Source organism: Microcaecilia unicolor, chromosome 5 (assembly GCF_901765095.1).
Source record: "Microcaecilia unicolor chromosome 5, aMicUni1.1, whole genome shotgun sequence".
Taxonomy (NCBI): Eukaryota; Metazoa; Chordata; class Amphibia; order Gymnophiona; family Siphonopidae; genus Microcaecilia; species Microcaecilia unicolor.
This window is the reverse complement of record NC_044035.1, coordinates 246,763,565-246,784,521: the sequence shown is the minus strand read 5'-3', so window position 1 is coordinate 246,784,521 and position 20,957 is coordinate 246,763,565. Positions and strand designations below refer to the sequence as shown.

Sequence of the window (20,957 nt, the reverse complement as noted above, 5' to 3'; positions counted from 1 at the left end):
TCCGGGAATAACATGTATAGAATGTTTGTACTACTACTATTAAACATTTCGTTTGTACACTTGGGAAGCTTACCAGGTGACCTTGGCCTGGATTGGCCGCTGTCGTGGACAGGATGCTGGGCTCGATGGACCCTTGGTCTTTTCCCAGTGTGGCATTACTTATGTACTTATTAGCATGCAGCGCTTAAAACAAGGGCACTGCTACAGCTGCAACCTTACACCAGCTGGGAGCTGGCATTAGGGTTTGCTAGCAAGGGAAGAATGAGACCCACTTAGACTGCTACCTATCTGCCCCTCCCCCCCCAGCAGCCTACCTCTCCATAGTCATGGGAGGACTAGTACACCCTCTCTCCTCTTCAGGTGCCTTCCCAAAATGGTGGTGTCCTGCCCAGTACATCCTGGGATTTGCCGGGCAGAGCTTCCCAGGATGCACCAGGCAGGGCAGGACTACTACTACTATTTAGCATTTCTATAGCGCTACAAGGCATACGCAGCGCTGCACAAACATAGAAGAAAGACAGTCCCTGCTCAAAGAGCTTACAATCTAATAGACAAAAAATAAAGTAAGCAAATCAAATCAATTAATGTGTACGGGAAGGAAGAGAGGAGGGTAGGTGGAGGCGAGTGGTTACGAGTCAAAAGCAATGTTAAAGAGGTGGGCTGTCAAACAACTTCTGCGGGAGGATTGTGCCTTGGGCCCATGCTTCTGATCATCAGCCCATCAAAGTCCTGTAGTTCTGATTTCCCCATTGCATTCTCTAAGAACAGCAAGACTACAAGTCTGAGCATGCACTGGGGTAAGGCAGGACTGGACCAATGCTGTCCTGCAAATATAAATCCAGCTGGCAGTCTTATTCGAATGCCCACACCTCCAGAGAAGAAATCTTGAACTATGCAGAATTTTGTCTCTTCATAAACCTGTGTGTTGCATATTCCACTAATGTTCTGTTAATTATTTCGCTCTCTTTGTGTTTGCCCAGGTTGATCAAGGCAGGCATAATCATTAGACAATACTAGGTGGGCACCTAGGGTGGTAGCTTCTGGGGGGAGGGGGGGAGAGAACTAAGGATCAGCTTCAGTCAAAGCAAAAAAGCAATTAACTAAAAGATATCACCAAAACTGGGAAGTTAAGGTATTCCAGTAGCAAGGTTGATAAAGACCATAGTAGACAAGGGGGCTCATTTTCATAGAAGTTACATAGAGTACTATCAGGCTTATTTTCGAAAGAGAAGGGCGCCCATCTTTCAACACAAATTGCAAGATGGGTTTCCTCACAGGGTCGCCCAAATTGGCATAATCAAAAGCCGATTTTGGGCGTCCTCAACTGCTTTCCATCGCGGGGACGACCAAAGGTCACAGGGGCGTGTTGGAGGCATAGCGAAGGCGGGACTAACACATGGGCGCCCTCGACCGATAATGGAAAAAAGAAGGGTGTGCCTGACAAACATTTGGACGACTTTACCTGGTCCTTTTTTTTCTTATGACCAAGCCACAAAAATGTGCCCTAAATAACACAAGACTACCTCTACTTCAGGAAGCAGGTGAAAGCTTTGGTCTTCAACCAAGCCTTTAATGGAAGAAGTAACTAACTTGTTAGTCTCACTCACACAAGGATTGACTTGGGCTGCACATACTGCAGTGGGACATGTTTATCCACTCCTACCCTAGCTGAGAAAATTTAACCATCTCTCTGATCTCACATGCAACTTTCTTCAAATAAGTCACCTTACTTTCTAATTCTTCCTACTCATCTACAGTGGTGGAAATAAGTATTTGATCCCTTGCTGATTTTGTAAGTGTGCCCACTGACAAAGACATGAGCAGCCCATAATTGAAGGGTAGGTTATTGGTAACAGTGAGAGATAGCACATCACAAATTAAATCCGGAAAATCACATTGTGGAAAGTATATGAATTTATTTGCATTCTGCAGAGGGAAATAAGTATTTGATCCCCCACCAACCAGTAAGAGATCTGGCCCCTACAGACCAGGTAGATGCTCCAAATCAACTCGTTACCTGCATGACAGACAGCTGTCGGCAATGGTCACCTGTATGAAAGACACCTGTCCACAGACTCAGTGAATCAGTCAGACTCTAACCTCTACAAAATGGCCAAGAGCAAGGAGCTGTCTAAGGATGTCAGGGACAAGATCATACACCTGCACAAGGCTGGAATGGGCTACAAAACCATCAGTAAGACGCTGGGCGAGAAGGAGACAACTGTTGGTGCCATAGTAAGAAAATGGAAGAAGTACAAAATGACTGTCAATCGACAAAGATCTGGGGCTCCACGCAAAATCTCACCTCGTGGGGTATCCTTGATCATGAGGAAGGTTAGAAATCAGCCTACAACTACAAGGGGGGAACTTGTCAATGATCTCAAGGCAGCTGGGACCACTGTCACCACGAAAACCATTGGTAACACATTACGACATAACGGATTGCAATCCTGCAGTGCCCGCAAGGTCCCCCTGCTCCGGAAGGCACATGTGACGGCCCGTCTGAAGTTTGCCAGTGAACACCTAGATGATGCCGAGAGTGATTGGGAGAAGGTGCTGTGGTCAGATGAGACAAAAATTGAGCTCTTTGGCATGAACTCAACTCGTCGTGTTTGGAGGAAGAGAAATGCTGCCTATGACCCAAAGAACACCGTCCCCACTGTCAAGCATGGAGGTGGAAATGTTATGTTTTGGGGGTGTTTCTCTGCTAAGGGCACAGGACTACTTCACCGCATCAATGGGAGAATGGATGGGGCCATGTACCGTACAATTCTGAGTGACAACCTCCTTCCCTCCGCCAGGGCCTTAAAAATGGGTCGTGGCTGGGTCTTCCAGCACGACAATGACCCAAAACATACAGCCAAGGCAACAAAGGAGTGGCTCAGGAAGAAGCACATTAGGGTCATGGAGTGGCCTAGCCAGTCACCAGACCTTAATCCCATTGAAAACTTATGGAGGGAGCTGAAGCTGCGAGTTGCCAAGCGACAGCCCAGAACTCTTAATGATTTAGAGATGATCTGCAAAGAGGAGTGGACCAAAATTCCTCCTGACATGTGTGCAAACCTCATCATCAACTACAGAAGACGTCTGACCGCTGTGCTTGCCAACAAGGGTTTTGCCACCAAGTATTAGGTATTGTTTGCCAGAGGGATTAAATACTTATTTCCCTCTGCAGAATGCAAATAAATTCATATACTTTCCACAATGTGATTTTCCGGATTTAATTTGTGATGTGCTATCTCTCACTGTTACCAATAACCTACCCTTCAATTATGGGCTGCTCATGTCTTTGTCAGTGGGCACACTTACAAAATCAGCAAGGGATCAAATACTTATTTCCACCACTGTATACGTTACAACTTTGCCTTACCCTTCACTACCAATTATAATGTTCTAATACATATTGTGTTGTCATTGCAAGTAGTACACCATGCCATACTTTGTATTGTTTGAATATTTTTACTGCTCTAATTGCCTATTGCTCATGTTTGATCTATTCTTACTGTACACCGCCTTGAGTGAATTCCTTCAAAAAGGAGATAAATAAATCCTAACAACCACCAGATGACCACCGGAGGGAATCGGGGATGACCTCCCCTTACTCCCCCCAGTGGTCACTAACCCCCTCCCACCCTCAAAAATTTTTTTCCAGCCTCTATGCCAGCCCCAAATGTCATACCCAGCTCCATGACAGCAGTATGCAGGTCTCTGGAGCAGTTTTAGTGGGTGCAGTGCATTTCAGGCAGGCAGACCCAGGCCCATCCCCTCCCCACCTGTTACACTTGTGGTGGTAAATGTGAGCCCTCCAAAACCCACCAGAAACCTACTGTATCCACACGTAGGTGGCCCCCCCTTCACCCATAAGGGCTATGGTAGTGGTGTACAGTTGTGGGGAGGGGATTTGGGGGGGGGGGGGCTCAGCACACAAGGTAAGGGAGCTATGCACCTGGGAGCAATTTCTGAAGTCCACTGGGGGGGCTGGGCAGGCTTATATGGTCTGTGCCCTGAAAAAGACAGGTACAAATCAAGGTAAGGTATACACAAAAATTGGCACATGTGAGTTGTCTTGTTGGGCAGACTGGGTGGACTCTGCAGGTCTTTTTCTGCCATCATCTACTATGTTACTATGTTATACTGCAGTGCCCTCTAGGGTGCCCGGTTGGTGTCCTGGCATGTGAGGGGGACCAGTGCACTACGAATGCTGGCTCCTCCCATGACCAAAAGGCTTGGATTTGGTTATTTCTGAGATGGGCATCCTCAGTTTCCATTACCAGCGAAAATCGGGGACGACCCTAAGGCTGACGTAAATTTTGCGATTTGGGCATTACCGACCGTATTATCAAAATGAAAGATGGATGCCCCGCCCCTTCACCCTCAGGAAAACTTGGGTGCCCCTTTCGATTATGCCCCTCTATGTAACTTTGTAAGTCTAAGTACTTCAGGTGTTTTTAAAGAGAAGACAGATTTATCACTGTCAACTGCTGAGCAAGTTGTAAATAGAACAAACTGTTAGGCTTCTGGCATTTGCACAGTCATTTCAAACAAATAAGATGGGAGATATAATAGACATCTCTGAAACCTGGTGGAAGGAAGATAGCCAATGGGACACTTATACCAGGGTACAAATTATATCACAGTGATAGGGTGGATCGAATTGGTGGAGGGGTAGCCTTGAATTTAATAATTAAAAATTCTGCAGGACACAAAAACACATCTTATAATCCCTATGGACAGAAATGTCATGTGTAAGGGGGAAAAGGATAGTGATAGGAGTGTACCACCATCCACCTGGCCAGGATGATGTATCAGACGTATGTAGAAATTAGGGAGGCTAACAAACCTGGTAACAATAACAGGTGATTTCAATTGTCCACCCCAATAATAACTGGGTAAAATGTTACATCAGGGCATGCTGGGGAAGTAAAATTCCTTATGAAGCAGCTGGTTCCGGAACAATTCTAAATTTAGTCTTTAGTGAAGCACATGATCTGATGCAGGAGATAATTGTTCTAGGGCCACTTGATAACAGTGATCCTAACATGATCAGATTTGATATAAATCTCTGGAGTACCCACAGAAAATCCAATACATTAGCATTTAACTTTCAAAAAAAGGAGACTATGATAAAATGAGAATGGTATTAAACAAAACAAAAAAACCCAAGCAGCAGCTGCAACTGTCAAAAATTTACATCAGGCATAGATATTATAAAAAAAAAAAAAAACCCATCATCTTGGAACCAGATATATTCCATATATTAAAAAGAGGAAGGAAGGCCAAGTGATAGTTGGCATGGTTAAAAAGTGAGGTAGAGGAAACTATTAGAGCTACAAGAAAATAAGGAATGGTAAAGTCAAATGCAAAGCACAGATAAGGAAGGCAAAGTGATTCTGAAGATTGCACTGGAGGCAAAAAGACACAAAACAATTTAGGTATATTAGAAACAATAAGCAGACAAAAGACTGCTAGATGACCCGGGGTAAAAGGAGTACTCAGAAAAGACAAAGCCATATCAGAAAGATTAAATTCTTTGCTTCGGTCTTCACCAAGGAAGATATGGGAGAGATACCAGTGTTAGGAATGGTATTCAGTGCTGATGAGTCAGAAAAACTTAATCAAATCTGTAAACTTGGAAGATGTAATGGGACAATTGGACAAATTGATGAGTAGCAAATTGCCTGGACCAGATGGTATAGATCCCAGAGTACTGATAGACTAACTTGCATTATTGTTAGTAATATATAATTTATCTTTAAAATCTAGCATAGTAGAAGGTTGGAGGGTGGCCAATGTAGTGCCAATTTTGATGATCCGGTAAATTATAAACCTGTGAGACTGATGTTAGTGCCAGGCAAACTGGTACAGACTATTATAAAGAACAAAATTACACAGCATATACATAAGCATGGATTAATGAAACAAAGCTAACATGGATTTAATCAAGGGAATTCTTGCCTCACCAATCTACAACATTGCTTTGAAAGGGTGAATAAACATGTGATAAAAGGTGAGGCAGTCAATATTGTGCATCTGGATTTTCAAAAGGCATTTGACAAAGTGTCTCATAAAAAAACTCCTGAGGAAATTAGAAAGTCATAGGATAGGAGGTAATGTCCTATTGTGGATTAAGAATACAGAGAGTAGGATTAAATGGTCAATATTCTCAAAGGAGAAGGGTAGATAGTGGAGTTTTAACATATTTATAAACTAGTAAAAAAGCCCAGTTTCTGATGCAAATGAAACGGGGGGGGGGGGGGGGGGGGGGGCTAGCAAGGTTTTCTTCAGAGTGTGCATGTGGGAGTGTGTGTCCCTGCCCTCTGCCCTCTCTCTCTCTCTCCCCCTCCCCCCTTGGAGTCCAGTCCTTCAGTGTTAAGTTTCCTGCTGTTCTGTGTTTGTGTTACAGAGAGAGTGAGGGCATCTCTCTCCCCTCCCCCTCTGAGTCCTTCACTGTTACAGAGAGAGGGATTTCGTGCTGTGCTGTTTTCCTTCACTCATGGGGAAACCGGATATCTCTGGCGCTTCACACTTCCGGCTGGAGGCTTCATAGAACGTTGGTCTTGCCTTTCAGATGATCTAGAGATAGGAATAACTAGTGAGGTAATTAAGTTTGTTGATGACACCAAGTTATTCAAAGTTGTTATGTGAGCAAGTTCAAAGTGATTCCTATGAGAATCCAAATTATAGCTACAAGAAGCAAGGTTCCACATTAGGAGTCGCCACTCAGAAAAAGGTGTCATCATTGATGATACATTGAAACCCTCTGCTTAGTGAGCAGTGGGAACTAAGAAAACAAATAGAACGTTAGGAATTATTAGGAAAGCAATGGAAAAACAAAATGAGAATGTTATGATGCCTTTGTATTGCTCCATGGTGCAAATGCATCTCAAATACTGTGTGCAATTCTGGTCACTGCATCTCAAAAAAAAAAAAAAAGAAAAAAAATGGAATTAGAAAAAGTACAGAGATGGGTGACAATAGTGACACAGGGGATGGGACGACTTCCCTATGAGGAAATGAAGTGGCTAGGGTCTTCATCTTGGAGAAGAAAAGGCTGAGGGGAGATATGATAAAAAGGTCTATAAAATACAGAGTGGATGGGTAGATTTGAATCGCTTGTTTACCATTTCCAAAAATACTAGGAATAGAGGGTATGCAATGAAGCTACTAAGTAGTAAATTTAAAACAAACTGGAAAAAGTATTTCTTCAAGCAACAAGCAATTAAATTCTGGAATTCATTGCCAGAGATTGTGGTAAAAGCAGTCAGCTTAGCAGGGTTTAAAAAAAACTTTGGATAATTTCCTAAAAGTCCTAAACCATTATTAAGATGGACGTGGGGAAGTCCACTGATTTATTTCTAAGATAAGCAGCATAAAATCAGTTTTACTCTTTTGGGATCTTGCTAGGTACTTGTCGTATGTATGTATGTATGTATGTATGTATGTATGGTTTCGAGGTAGCAGAAATTTCTTCCTGCCTGCTTCTGGGTCTGTCTCTCTCTTCTGCTCTTGGTAACAAGATTCCGTGGGCTCACACAGGAGACAACACACAGAGGGATGAGCAGACACAGTATAAGGGGGCGGGGCGGCCCATGCAGGGTGCCACCCTTGTGTGTGTGTATGGGGGGGGGGGAAGGGGGGGTTGGGTGCAGTGTGGCACAAGTGTGTGTGTGTATGTGTGTGTGTGTGTGTAGGGGGGGGGGGGGAGCCAGTCCTGCCTCGGCTGTGTCTCCTGGCATCCCTGATTCTATAACATACATGCACAATGCCAAGACAGTCTAAATGCAATTAGCATGCAATTACACAGGGGGCGAACACTTGGGCAGATCAGAAGTGTAAGTTTATAGAAAAGCACCTAAGTACACATAATTACAAACTGCTGCCAATTAGAACCAACACCACTTATTGGTACTTAAGGCCGTTTGGCACTAATTTAACAATTAAGTTACATGCACAAATGGCATTATTCTATAACTTGCATGCCCAAATTTGCATGCTAGGACACCTTGGCACACAACTTTATAGAATCCAGATCTTAACATCATGTGTCCTTTTCTACAAGAGTCACCAACACCCTTGAGAGCAGGCCTCATTGCTGTTACCTATTGATTTAGATGCAGTTATACGCCTGACTGGTGCTACTTCTTGGTCACTAAAAAGTAAGTCAGAAAAAGAAACAGACTGATGGATCACTTGCATCGGGTGCTTTACTTGTTAACAGGCTCCAGAACAGAACAGAGGCTGTACAAGAGAGGCAGGATAGCATTCTTACACCTTTAACCAAACTGCATATAAATACAACACTTAAATTCCAAGTTACTCAGAAAACAGAGGCTTCCTAGTGATCAAAGAATTGCCAGAGAATATGTGACAAAAGAAAACAAACTTTTAATCCACAAATTAAAAAACAAAAAACCCAAAATTTATAGACAAGTGACTGTAGCAATCATTGAGACATTATTAACATCCAATTAAAACCTTTATATTTAGAGACACAAGATACAACTTCATGAGCCTTCCACTTACAAAAAGCAGCATTTTCTTAAAAGGGGTAAACCAACTGCCCAGTGCCATTAATGTTTTCACATCATTCTAATATTACAAACCTTAAATATTAAGATGGCTATATCTCTGAGATGACAATAACTACCCCCCTCCCGCCTACACATATTTAACATGGCTAACAAATCAAAAGGGGGGCGGCAGAGGTGGGGAATCATGTTAGTACAAGTCTACCATCATCCAAATACAACTTTAAACAGGAACACAGGGTTACATGTTAAACAATGGCAGGCTTGTTTAGGTGGGCATTCAAGGACCAATACTTCATGGGCTTAAGCAATGGATCTGAATGCACGAATCCTCCATATTGGTTTAATGAATTCTGACGGAGCACAGTCCTGTATGTAAGTCTTTGGTGAAGAACAGGCCATTCAATATTCAATCCTGCTCCAGTAAAACATTGTTCCAAGGAGTACCCAGAACTGTGAAGAAATAAGAAAAAACATTGAATAGGTTTACATATCAGTTAAAGATTTGGAATTCTGATTGCTAAAAAAAGCACTGGTTCCCAAACCTGTCCTCAGGACTCCTCAGGCAGTCAGGGTTTCAGGATATCCACAATGAATATTTATAAGATATTTGCATGCAGTGGAGGTAGTCCAGGCGATTAAGAGTATAAGAAAAGTCGTACTGGTTAAACCAATGGTCCATCTAGCCCATATCCTCTGGTAACAAGTTCCAGAACTTAATTATTCTTTGAGCAAAAAATATTTCCCCCATTTAAAAGTATTTCAACATAATTTCATAAAGTATCAAGGTCTTTATTCATTGTGGATATACTGACAATCTGACTGGCCATGGAGCCCCCAGGCCAGGTTTGGGAACTACACTCTTGCATGGTTGGGCACAGTTGAGGCAAATGATTGACCACACGACAAGGCTGGGACTTGAAACAACTGGGGATGTAAAAGGTCCAATGGCCTGTCACTTATGAATATCTGATACCTCCCCATTACCCTTTAACAAGTGAAATTATTTACAATTTTTTTTCCTGTCACAGTGGTTTTCCCCTCCTTTTTGCTATTTTTGACTTTCATATGTTGGCGTGGGTTTAGTTTTCCCTTTTTGGTACATATAGATGCATCAACTAAAGGTTTTGCCCATGTAATTCCTTCTGAGCAATTACCCAGCTGTTATGTTGAAAGTTTGAAGGCTATATTTAAATATATTCTATGATACAACCCAATGTAACTTGTTCCTCTAAACCTGGCAGCAGCTGGCGTACCATAAGGAGATACAGCTGGCAGAGGAGTGACACCGGTGCATATTTTGGTGCTGTTTATGGTTAAATATTTATCACACTAGGGATATGCAGTACAGGAGAGAAGATTATAAGCTTACAAATGTGTTTGTGAAGAAGGTGTAGGCATTGTTAAAGATTTCAGGTGGGGAGTGGAGTAGCTCGACGAGTGTTTAGCTGGATGACAATCTGGCGGGGAGGAGAAGTAGAATGGTGAGCAAAAACATGTCTTTTTTAAGAAAAGGAAACCCTTCTAATAAAAGAGGTTCATAGATTTTTGATAGGCATGTCTGGGACACTCAAGCCCATCATATTAGTGGAAAGTACAGTGAGTGGGGCAGGTTTTAAGTAGGGTAATTATATGGTTCCATTTTTACTGGGACAGGCTGGCCATTCTTGTTCCCCTCCCTCCCCCCCACCCCACTGTGTGAATAGAAATGCAGTTCCGATTTCCATAGAAAATCGCATTTCACTTTGAAATAAAAAGACTCTTTAGCTTGGAAAAGATATGGCGGGGCAGGGGAAGATATGAGAGAGGTCTACCAAATACTTTGTGGTGTAGAACGGGTGAACGTAAATTTATTTTTTTACTCTTTAAAAAAGTACAAAGACCAGGGAGACACAAGTTACAAATGGTACTATTTTTAAAATGAAGAGGAAATATATTTTTTCACTCAAATCAATAGTTAAAACTCAAACTCATTGTCAGAGGATGTGGTATAGGCAGATAGTGTATCTGGATTTTTTTTTTTTTTTTAAAGGTTGACATGTTCCTGGAGGAAAAGTCTATGGACTACTATCGAGATTGTCATGGGGAAAGCCACTGCTCATCCCTAAGGTAAGTAGCATGAATCTTGCTACTATTTAGGATTCTGTCAGGTACTTGTAACCTGAATTGGCCACTTCTGGAAGCAGGATACTGGGCTAGATGGACCATTTGTCTGACCCAGTATGGCTATTCTTACAGGAATACACTCTTCCCTTTCACCCAAGCTGTAGCAGTAGCAAAATTATACAATACCAGGAGTTTTGCAGTAGCAGTAGGGATGTTAGCGTGCAGAGCTGGAAAGTTATTCAGTCTCAGCACAGACAATAATTTTGCCAGTCTTTGACCTTACATGCCAAAGTATTTTAGTACATAGACCCCAGTTCTACCCACTGATGCACCAGGATAGGGTTGTCAAATATAGGATTGGCCTAAAAATCTCCCTCCAGCAGAGCCACCCAGTTACACAGTCCCAGGTTGATTTTTGGCCAGTCCTGGGTTTCAGACAACTGTCCTCATCCATTATGGGACTGGCACCACTACAAATACCATCTAGGAAGTTTAAGATCAGGGCTAGCCAAGAAGTCTCCCCCCAGGTTACAAGAACACACACACATAGCTCCTTTGTGAATATCCTGTTTACAGTGGACAATGGCCAATGCACCAACAAGTACAGCTGTCTCAATCCCCATCTACGTGCTGGACTCAGAAGAGGGGTGCAATAGGACAAAATGCCTCCGTTGCCCAAATTAGCATAAGCCAGGTCCTCTGCATCCCTTCAGAATCACTAGCAAGTGAAGTTTGGAAGCAAATAGTATACCATTTTATAAAGACACTCCATATCAAAGCAAGTGCCATGCAGTTCAGTACCCCAAAACAGACTCACTGTGTACCATATGTAGAGTATATAAATTTAGACACTAACTTTTGAAAGTTACTAATCTGAAATAAAAATAAAATCCCCATCTGTCCCTTGGTGAACTTTAATCACTATCTTCTCAAACCATATGATCTTGATTCTGTTTCCCCATAAACTCTTGTCTTTTCCATCTCCCTGAAATAATTTCTGTCACTTCCACCATCTCCCCACTCAACATTTTTGTCCTTCCCCCCCCCCCCTTTCATTTCCTTCATTCTCTCTCCATCTCTTTCAGAGCCTACCAGATTTCCTTTCCAGCCTCCGATACTTGTCTTCCCTCCCAGTCTTTCCCCTTCTATAATACCCTATTCACCCCTGCCCCTATCCTTCCTCCTGTGATGATTCCAAAATTTCACTTCATCCCAGCTTCTTTACTGTTTTCCTCCATTCTGTCCTCCATGTCACTCAGCCCAATGGTCCTTCCTTCCCATCTCTTCTTACCTCTCCCCCTCGTCTCCCCTCTTTAGTTGCCTGAAGCAGGTGCCTTCTCTCCTTTCATCTGTCCCAGTTCCCTTATTTTTCTGTCTTTCCCTTTCTTCCATATCTCTCAACTTAAGTGAAGGAAATAGGATAGGTAAATGGATAGAGACAGAAGGAAAACTTGTCTCGGCATTTTATTCCCTTATCCCACCAGCTTCATTCCTATTTTCTCTTGCTCTCCTTACGTATTTTGCCAACTCTAATTTCTCTACTTTATCACTCATCCTTGTTCTATCTTTTTTGCAGCTTCATAATTATGCTTATTGCTTATGTCTTTTGTTGATCCTCATTCTCTCCCTTCAGTTTTAATCCTTTTACCTACCAGTGATTCCAGTTATTTTCCATTCCATGCTGGGCAGAATCCATTCACCCCCAAACCTGACCCTTATTTTCATCCCATGTGTTTTCAGTCACAACCGAGTTACTCTCTACCTTCCTCCCCATCCCAATCCATCTCCAATCTTCCTTTCCTCCCCCTCCCAGCCCTGAGCTTTCCTCTCTCCCACTTCCAACTACTTGAATACCTGTTCTTCACCACCTTTAACCTCTCCATGCACCTTGATCCTTACATCTCTCTCCAGTCTCAGACCAAACACCTGCTGATGGGAGAATAGCAATGCCTCCAAAACATATCTGTTCTCTGCTGCTGCTAATGCAGAGAGATCTGAATGGTACAATATGGACCGCAGAATGCAACATCCTTCCAGAAAACAGGTAGAGAGAGACTTCCCTGCCCCTGCAACACTGATTGGCCAAATCTGACACAGAGGTGGGGATAGGTGGCTCCTGATCGCAAACTGGAACATGACAATTGAAAGACAGTTGTGGGGCGCAAACCTTTAAAAATTCAGGAACGGGTCACTGAAAAGTCATAGTATCTCCTCCCCCCCCCCCCCCCCCCCCCCACTTCAGTGTAGCTACTGAAAAATATAAGGAAAAACTAGTGGTGATAAACTACATAAAGAGGAAGACTAGCAACAATACCTGGAAAAACTAAAGCTGGGAAAGTAAAGTAAAATTGCAACAAGGAAGGGGGTGGGGTGGGGAAGCATTTTTTCATGTTTTTAAAGAAAGTGACCTAACACTACAGAACTCAAAGGTGAGAGAGAGAGAGAGAGAGAGAGAGAGAGAGAGAGAGAGAGAAATATTGTGGGGATTCTTTGCAGCAGTAGGGATAGGAAGGCTTTGATGGAATGACTTCCACCCACCGAATACTTGTCAAGGTGCTGTGAAAAACTTACACAAGAGTAGCTTTACCACCACTTTTGAATATTTCTATAGATTAGATTAGATTATAGGAGTATGTTGTGTTTCAGTGGAAAACCTCATCTGGCTATCAGTCTATTCTCAGCCACCCAGGAGAGCTAGCGCCTGGCTATTGAAGCCAGTTCTTCTGTATAACAATATGTATGCATAATACAGGCTGCTTAAGAACTTGGGTTATAGCATCAGCCTAGTGACAACTATTGACCTAACAATTTTTTTTTCCAAATCAAAGTCTTGATTCAGTGAAATCCAGGAGAAACACTAGAGAATCTCTAAACACACACAGCGCACTCACCGTCCAGCAGAGGATGGCAAAGCCAAACCAGGCAACACCCCAGGCATGACGCATCAATGGGCCAGCAATTTCATCATAGCAACCCTGTTATGTCAACAACAAAAGCACAAAGAGTATACAAGTCAATAGAACCCAGAAGTTCAAAATCTATGTTCTTAGTTGCATATACCAGAAGTACAACATGGAAAAAATTTTTTCTTGATGACCATGTAGGCTTTTGAGTGCCAAAAACAAAATGTCAGGTGAAGGACAGACTAAAAACATCAAAATCAATGCAAGATCAGCAGTAAGCAACTCAGTAGACATACGAGACTGGATTACCACAGATAACTTAGACCTTCTATTTATCACAGAAACATGGTTCCATAGCCCCACAGACCCCGCCATCCTAGAAACATGCCCACCAGATTACAAAATCACCCACTGGACAAGAAAAAGAAAAAAGAGAGGAGGCGGAATAGCTATTATTCACAAACCCGAATTCACCATCACAATCATGGGTGAATCTACCTCACCACAACTTGAAATTGCATCGACAAGAATTAATCACCCAAACCTAATAGGACACCTTAACACAATCCTATTCTACAGGCCACCAGGAAAATGGCAAGACTCCCAAGCACAACTCATGGACTTCATCTCGAACTCCTGCGTATCTGCCTCAAACATCCTTATATTAGGAGACATCAACCTACACCTAGAAGATGACACCTCACCAAGCACACAAGAATGCAAAGAATTCCTAAAACTCTGGGACCTGCAAGAACCCAACACACAACCGACACACAAAAAAGGACACACACTAGATATTATAACAAACAAATTCGAACCGGACTCAACTATCATACTCACCGACACAAGATGGACACCTACATTATGGTCAGACCACTACAAAGCAAATGTCTTTCTCTGCTGGTGAAAAACACACATAAACACAATCAATAAACATGAGCGAACAACATACACAACAAGAGGAAAAATAGACCCCACAATGTTCTGGCAACAGATCTACCAGAACGAATGGTCAACAAACGCTGACACCACCCAATTCCTCCAAGAATGGGACGATCTATGTACAACAACATTAGACAGAATCGCCCCAATCCAAACCAGATCACCACACAGGAAAAAAGCAAATCCATGGTTCACCGAAGAGCTGAAAAAACTTAAAACACAAGTCAGGAAACTAGAACGAGAATGGAACAAAAAGAGACGAACAAACACTAAACGCCTGGAAATTACTTCGGAGAAAATACAAACAGACCATAAAACAGACCAAAAGACTACATTACAAAACAATAATAGGACCAAACTACAAAGACACACAAACTCTTCAACCTTGTGAACAAACTGCTAGACACCACACCAGTTACAAACAACGACAAAGATATACCAGATGTTGCCAACCTTGCGAAATACTTCAAAGAGAAAATAATACAACTACGACTCAAAATACCCGCCAGCCCTATTGAGTACGCCACACTTTTAGATTGTCTAGATCCAGAAGAAGGAACATACCCAGCAGACAGAACCTGGACCGAGTTCGAAACACTATCAGAAGACCTCATCTCCGAAACTCTCAAAAGATATGCTAAATCCCATTGCAAACTAGACATATGCCCAAATAACCTCATGAAATCTGCTCCTCAACAATTCATAATAGACCTAACGAACCATGTAAACTTCATGCTACAAAACGGACTCTTCCCAAAAGAAAAAGGAAAAATCTTACCCCAATTCCTAAGGATACAAAGAAAAGCACGAGCGAAATAACCAACTACAGGCCAGTAGCATCCATACCACTAATAACCAAAATAACCGAAGGAATGGTAGCTAAACAACTCACAAACTATCTAAACAAACACTCAATATTGCATGATGCCCAATCAGGATTCCGGTCGAATCATAGCACAGAAACAATATTAGTCACCCTTATGACTAAATTTAAACAAATAATTGCGACTGGCAACAATATACTCCTTCTACAATTTGACATGTCAAGTGCCTTTGATATGGTTGACCACAGAATCCTGCTACACATACTTGAATACTTTGGCATTGGAGGAAATGTCCTGAACTGGTTGAAGGGATTCCTAACCCTACGTTCGTATCAAGTCACATCACAATCAACCACATCTAAGGCATGGACACCTGAATGCGGAGTACCACAAGGATCACCCCTCTCACCAACCATTTTTAACCTAATGATGATCCCCCTGGCTAAACTCCTATCAAACCACAACCTCAACCCATATATATACGCTGATGATGTTACAATATACATCCCTTTCAAACAAGACATCAACGAAATCTTCAATGAAATCAAAGCCTACACATCATGAACACATGGGCAGATGCATTTCGTCTGAAATTAAATGCAGAAAAAACTCAATGCCTGATACTCATCTCCCAATACAACACAAAGGAATTTACCGCTATAAACACACCAAACCTAAACCTTCCAATCTCAGAAACGCTAAAAATCCTTGGAGTCACTATCGACCGCCACCTAACACTCGAAACTCACGCAAACAACATAACTAAAAAGATGTTCTACTGCATGTGGAAATTGAAAAGGATAAGACCATTCTTCCCAAGATCCGTCTTTCGCAGCCTAGTGCAATCCCTCGTACTCAGCCATCTGGATTACTGCAACTCACTATACGCAGGTTGTAAAGAGCAAATACTGAGGAAACTTCAAACAGCCCAAAATACAGCAGCCAGACTCATCTTCGGAAAACCAAAATATGAAAGTGCACAGCCATTAAGAGAGAAACTACACTGGCTACCACTCAAGGAACGCATCACTTTCAAAGTATGCACATTAGTTCACAAAATCATTCACGGCGAAGCCCCAGCCTACATGTCTGAGCTAATAGATTTACCACCCAGGAACGCCAAAAGATCATCTCGAACTTTCCTCGACCTTCACTTCCCCAACTGCAAGGGCCTGAAATATAAGACGCTACACACGTCGACCTTCTCTCACAGAAGCACGCAGTTTTGGAATACACTGCCGCGCAACTTAAGAACGATCCACGAACAAGCTTCCTTCCGCAAATTATTGAAGACCCATCTTTATGAAAAAATATACGGAAAGAGCCAAAACACAAAGTCCATACTCACTGTTCACTAATGCATCATACATCCAACTCTGCAATCTCATCCCCGTAATCTCACATCATTCATACCTCCAATCAGAGAAATATGTATACCATATGTCTTCATGCCTTAATATTGCCCTTTAAGCCTCCCATTGTCCCCTTCCAAGGTTTCAATGTCTGTGTTCCATTGTTATATTCCTTAACGTTACTTCGATTGTCTCGCTTAACTCTACACAATGTAATCCATAACCAAGTTGTAACAAATTGTATTTCCTTCACTTATATCATATTGTAAGCCACACTGAACCCGCAAAAAGGTGGGAAAATGTGGGATACAAATGCAATAAATAAATAAAAAGCAAAGCTGAAGTGGCTTTAAAACAGTAAATCTCAATAGGTTAAAATTATCACCATTAACACGATATCAGTGTGACAAAATGATTCATCATTCCTAGCCCCTTAGCATTAAAAGGGCTCATGAATTTTGCTTTGCCATACTTGACTAGAAATATTGCTATCTATGGACCAACAAAAATCAGGTTCTAAATCAGTTCTTATAGCCAAGCAAAAACTTCACAAAATTAGTGGGCTTTTAATCTGTCTGGGAAAGAGGTCATTTTATACAGGACAAGAATTGTATAACTGTAGTTCTTGGTGCCACATGAATATATTCAAAAATCATAGTCCACTTAGGGCTGTTATTAGCACGCACTAAATGCTAAGAAGCCCATTGGAATAAAGTGGGATTCTTAGCATTTAGCACACCTTAGTTAGCCTTGAAAAACCTGAAACTTCCCAGGTACAGACTGAGCACACCACTAGGAGCAGCAATAATCTGGTATACTGCTTTCAAATACCAGAGATTCTACCGACCAATATACCCAAATCTCCAGTAAATAGGCAATGCTACCAAACCAGTGAAAGGAATTGATCACAGGAAAAACTCTGCCAGTTTACAGATATGCTCTACTTTGCTGCATGTTCTAGTCATGTAGAACTCTAGTATAAGCAGGGCCACCGAGGGGGGGGGGGGGGAGATTCCCCTGGGCCCAGCCTCCCGGGGGTCCATCTCTCTCCGGCTCATGACAGGACCCGGGTGATTGCGTTACAGTCATCCAGGTCCTGATAGGATCAGGAGACACACACCCTGATGCCGGGCCCCCCTTAGAGGCTGGGGAGGAGCAAACAGTTGTATTCAGGGTCTATGGATTGGCTGTCGGGGGTCCACAAGCCCCGCCAGCCAGGGGTTTAGCCAGACCTTGGCAGGAGGGGGGTCCAGAGCCTGAGGTGAGGGGGCACATTTTAGCCCGCCTCCCTCAGCCGCCAACCCTCCCCCACCACTTTTGACCCCCCCCCCCCCCCCCGCCAGGTACCTTTGCTGGCGGGGGTGCCCAACCCCCGCCAGCCGAAGTCTTCTTCAGCACCGGTCTCCTGCGTGTTCGCTGACCTGTTTCTGCGAGTCCTGACGCCTGATATCCTGCGTGCACGTTAATGTGCAGGACGTCAGGCCTCACAGAAACAGGTCAGCGAACACGCAGGAGACCGGTGCTGAAGAAGACTTCGGCTGGTGGGGGTTGGGGACCCCCGCCAGCAGAGGTACCTGGTGGCGGGGGAGGGTTGGTGGCGGGGGGGGGGGGGGGGGGTTGAAAGTAGAGGGGGCCAGGGCTAAATCTGTGGGGGCCCATGCCCCCGTGGCCCCACCTAGCTATGCCCCTGCCACCAGCAGAAGCCTTCCTTCCGGCACTGCATTGCCTACCCTGCTTCCACTCACATCACACATGCTCGGTTTTGATGAAACTGAGAATGCATGACGTGAGGAGAAGCAGCCGCACTGGGCAGGCAATGCGGCGGACAACAACGCTGGAGGGAAGGCGTCTGCTGGTGGGGCTTGGGGACCCCCACCAGCCAAGGTAAGTGGAGTTGCGGCAGGGTCAGGGAGGTGGCCGCCCCCCCCATCTGGCCTGGATATGTGGCATCCAGGGTCGGCAGCAGCGGTCCTGCCCCGGGCCCAGCTCAGTCTCTCGTCAGCCCCAAGTATAAGCGATAAAGAATGATCTCTTTGGGGACCCTGCTGGATACTTGTGACTTGGAATTGGCCACTGTACATGACAGGATTCTCAGCTAGATGGAACCAACACAATAGGGCACCTTACTTTCTTATTATAACTTGAGCTGGCTGGCTGCCTCCCAGTCCATGTTTTTATTACACTGGATCAGTTACATTTTAAGGGAAGCAAATACTTACCGTGTTCCAGTAGTAGCCAGGGACTCCAAGTTTACAGGCACCCAGGTTCACTGGCTGTCCCAAATCATTCATTCTGCAGCACTGTCGTGGCCAGGGGAAGTCTGCATCATTGTTAACACTCCTAAAGGAGGATGTGTAGGCCTGCCAGTCTGAAGGGCCATTCACACCACAGCAGTGATTCTGCAAAAAAAAAAACAGAAGCCAGAGTGAGCTGCAAATAAACCAACTGCATGAACTTTGAAAATGTTATAAGCATGTGTGCGCGTTAACCCTGGTCGTACCACCATTAAAATGTCTGCAAACAATATCCAAAATTCTGACAGTGGTGGAATTTCAAGCTCACAGCTGGGGGGTGGGAGGAGGGAAGGAGTGGAAGAGGGTTCCACTAGTGATGCAAGAGGAACAAAAAAAAAAATGGCATCAAATCCTGCCATAAAAATGCACAACTGGGAAGCCAACGTGGCTTGAACTGCAAGTCTATTTGGCTACTCATTATTAACTTGATTAATGATTAAAAAGACAGCACATCTACACACACTAGTATATTTTTGGCATTTATATAACATTTCATTGTAATGACATTTTTGCTTACATTGATGCTAGGAGCAGTGAACACACAGTTATGGATATACGAGGGTGAGAGGGTGATGCAGAGTTTAATATATCTGTGGCAATGTCCTCTAACAAAAGAGCCCTAAAAATTCAAATATTTAACTTTGTACTAAGCCATATCAAACCTACTGTTTTGTTCTCTGCCCTTCAAGACTTGACCCAAACTAATCAGCAAGGCAAAAGCCAGCAGCACCCTTCAACAACCCAGTTATTGGCACTCCTAAAAGAACAGCCAGCATTACATGCAGCTGGGGGCAGTGGCGTTCCTAGCGTCGACCACACCCGGGCAGATCACTGATGCACCCCCCCCCCGGCGAAATGACACCCCCCCTGGTTCATGCCGCTAGGAGGGGGGGGGTGCTGCGGCGCACGCCTGTCGGCTGCGAGTTCGAATCGCTACGCTAAATTCTCTCGTTCGCTGCAGCTCCCTCCTTCTGCCCCGGAACAGGAAGTAACCTGTTCCGGGGCAGAGGGAGGGAGCTGCAGCGAACGAGAGAATTTAGCATAGCGATTCGAAGTCGCAGCCGACAGGCGCGTACCGCGGCACCCCCAAGCATCGTGCACCCAGGGCGGACCGCCCCCACCTCCCCCCCTTGGTACGCCACTGGCTGGGGGCGATAAAAGATAAGAGTCCTATTATCCCAATAGAGGGGGGAGATGAGGGGAAAGAAGGTTAGGATGGTAAGGGGGTCACCAGAGCTATAAACATTCAGCCTACTGTGTTGTGGTTTTCCCTGTCCCTAGTGCATTTCTGGCTCTGAACCAGAGTTCAGCGCCACCCTTCAGCTTCATGCTGTCCAATTTTCCCACTAAAGCAGTGGCATAGCCAGATCTGACATTTTGGGTGGGCCTAGATCTAATATGGGGCCAATATTCATCCGGCGGTGGGGCAAGTCTGTTGCCAGTGCTGAACCCGGAAATTAAATGTTGCGTTATATCCAGCAATCAGCATTGAATTTCCAGTTTCATTTTTGGCCGCTGGAACTTAAAACTGGTTACAACGATAACTCAGCGCTAGCCAGTTAAGTTCCTAGCAGTTAAAGATAGTATTGCATGAATAGCAGTCCTATTTAACTGCTAAACCCAGTGCTGAATATCGGCACTAATAGGCTATACTGCGCGATATAGCTGGCTAGCCACTATGCGCTAACTGAATATTCAGCAGAGATAACCTGTTATTTCCCCCTGTATACTTGCGGTTAGCCAGTTAAATGCTATTTAAGTAGTCAGGAGGCATTGCTTACTGGTTAAATAGTGCTGGGTATTTAGGGGGGGGGGGGGGAGAGGAATATGAGCAGTGTTTCATGGGATAGTGCTAAATAATGCCTTAGAGTACAGTTGATGATGGATTTCTAAGTAAACAGTCTGCTCAACAGCTGTCCTGTATCATCCTAAACCACATACCTTCACACTGTCAACATCACCTTTTTTTTCCCCACCTACTGTGGAATCTGTAGCATACACAACATAA

At 43.8% G+C, this 20,957-nt stretch overlaps 1 protein-coding gene across 6 annotated transcripts in view; it reads right to left on the bottom strand.

Annotated features, from left to right (window-relative positions):
• Nucleotides 1-8,365: 8,365 nt before the first annotated feature.
• The window catches only part of UPK1B (uroplakin 1B), a 52,601-nt gene continuing 40,009 nt past the window's right edge, over nucleotides 8,366-20,957 (bottom strand). For all 6 annotated transcript variants that reach the window (XM_030205090.1, XM_030205088.1, XM_030205093.1 and 3 more), the window contains exons 6-8: nucleotides 18,875-19,054; nucleotides 13,526-13,609; nucleotides 8,366-8,981 (exon numbers count right to left, since the gene is read on the bottom strand). In XM_030205090.1, coding sequence (XP_030060950.1) covers nucleotides 8,931-8,981; nucleotides 13,526-13,609; nucleotides 18,875-19,054 — 315 coding nt within the window. In that variant the 3' untranslated portion in view covers nucleotides 8,366-8,930. The remainder of the gene's footprint in view (nucleotides 8,982-13,525; nucleotides 13,610-18,874; nucleotides 19,055-20,957) is intronic.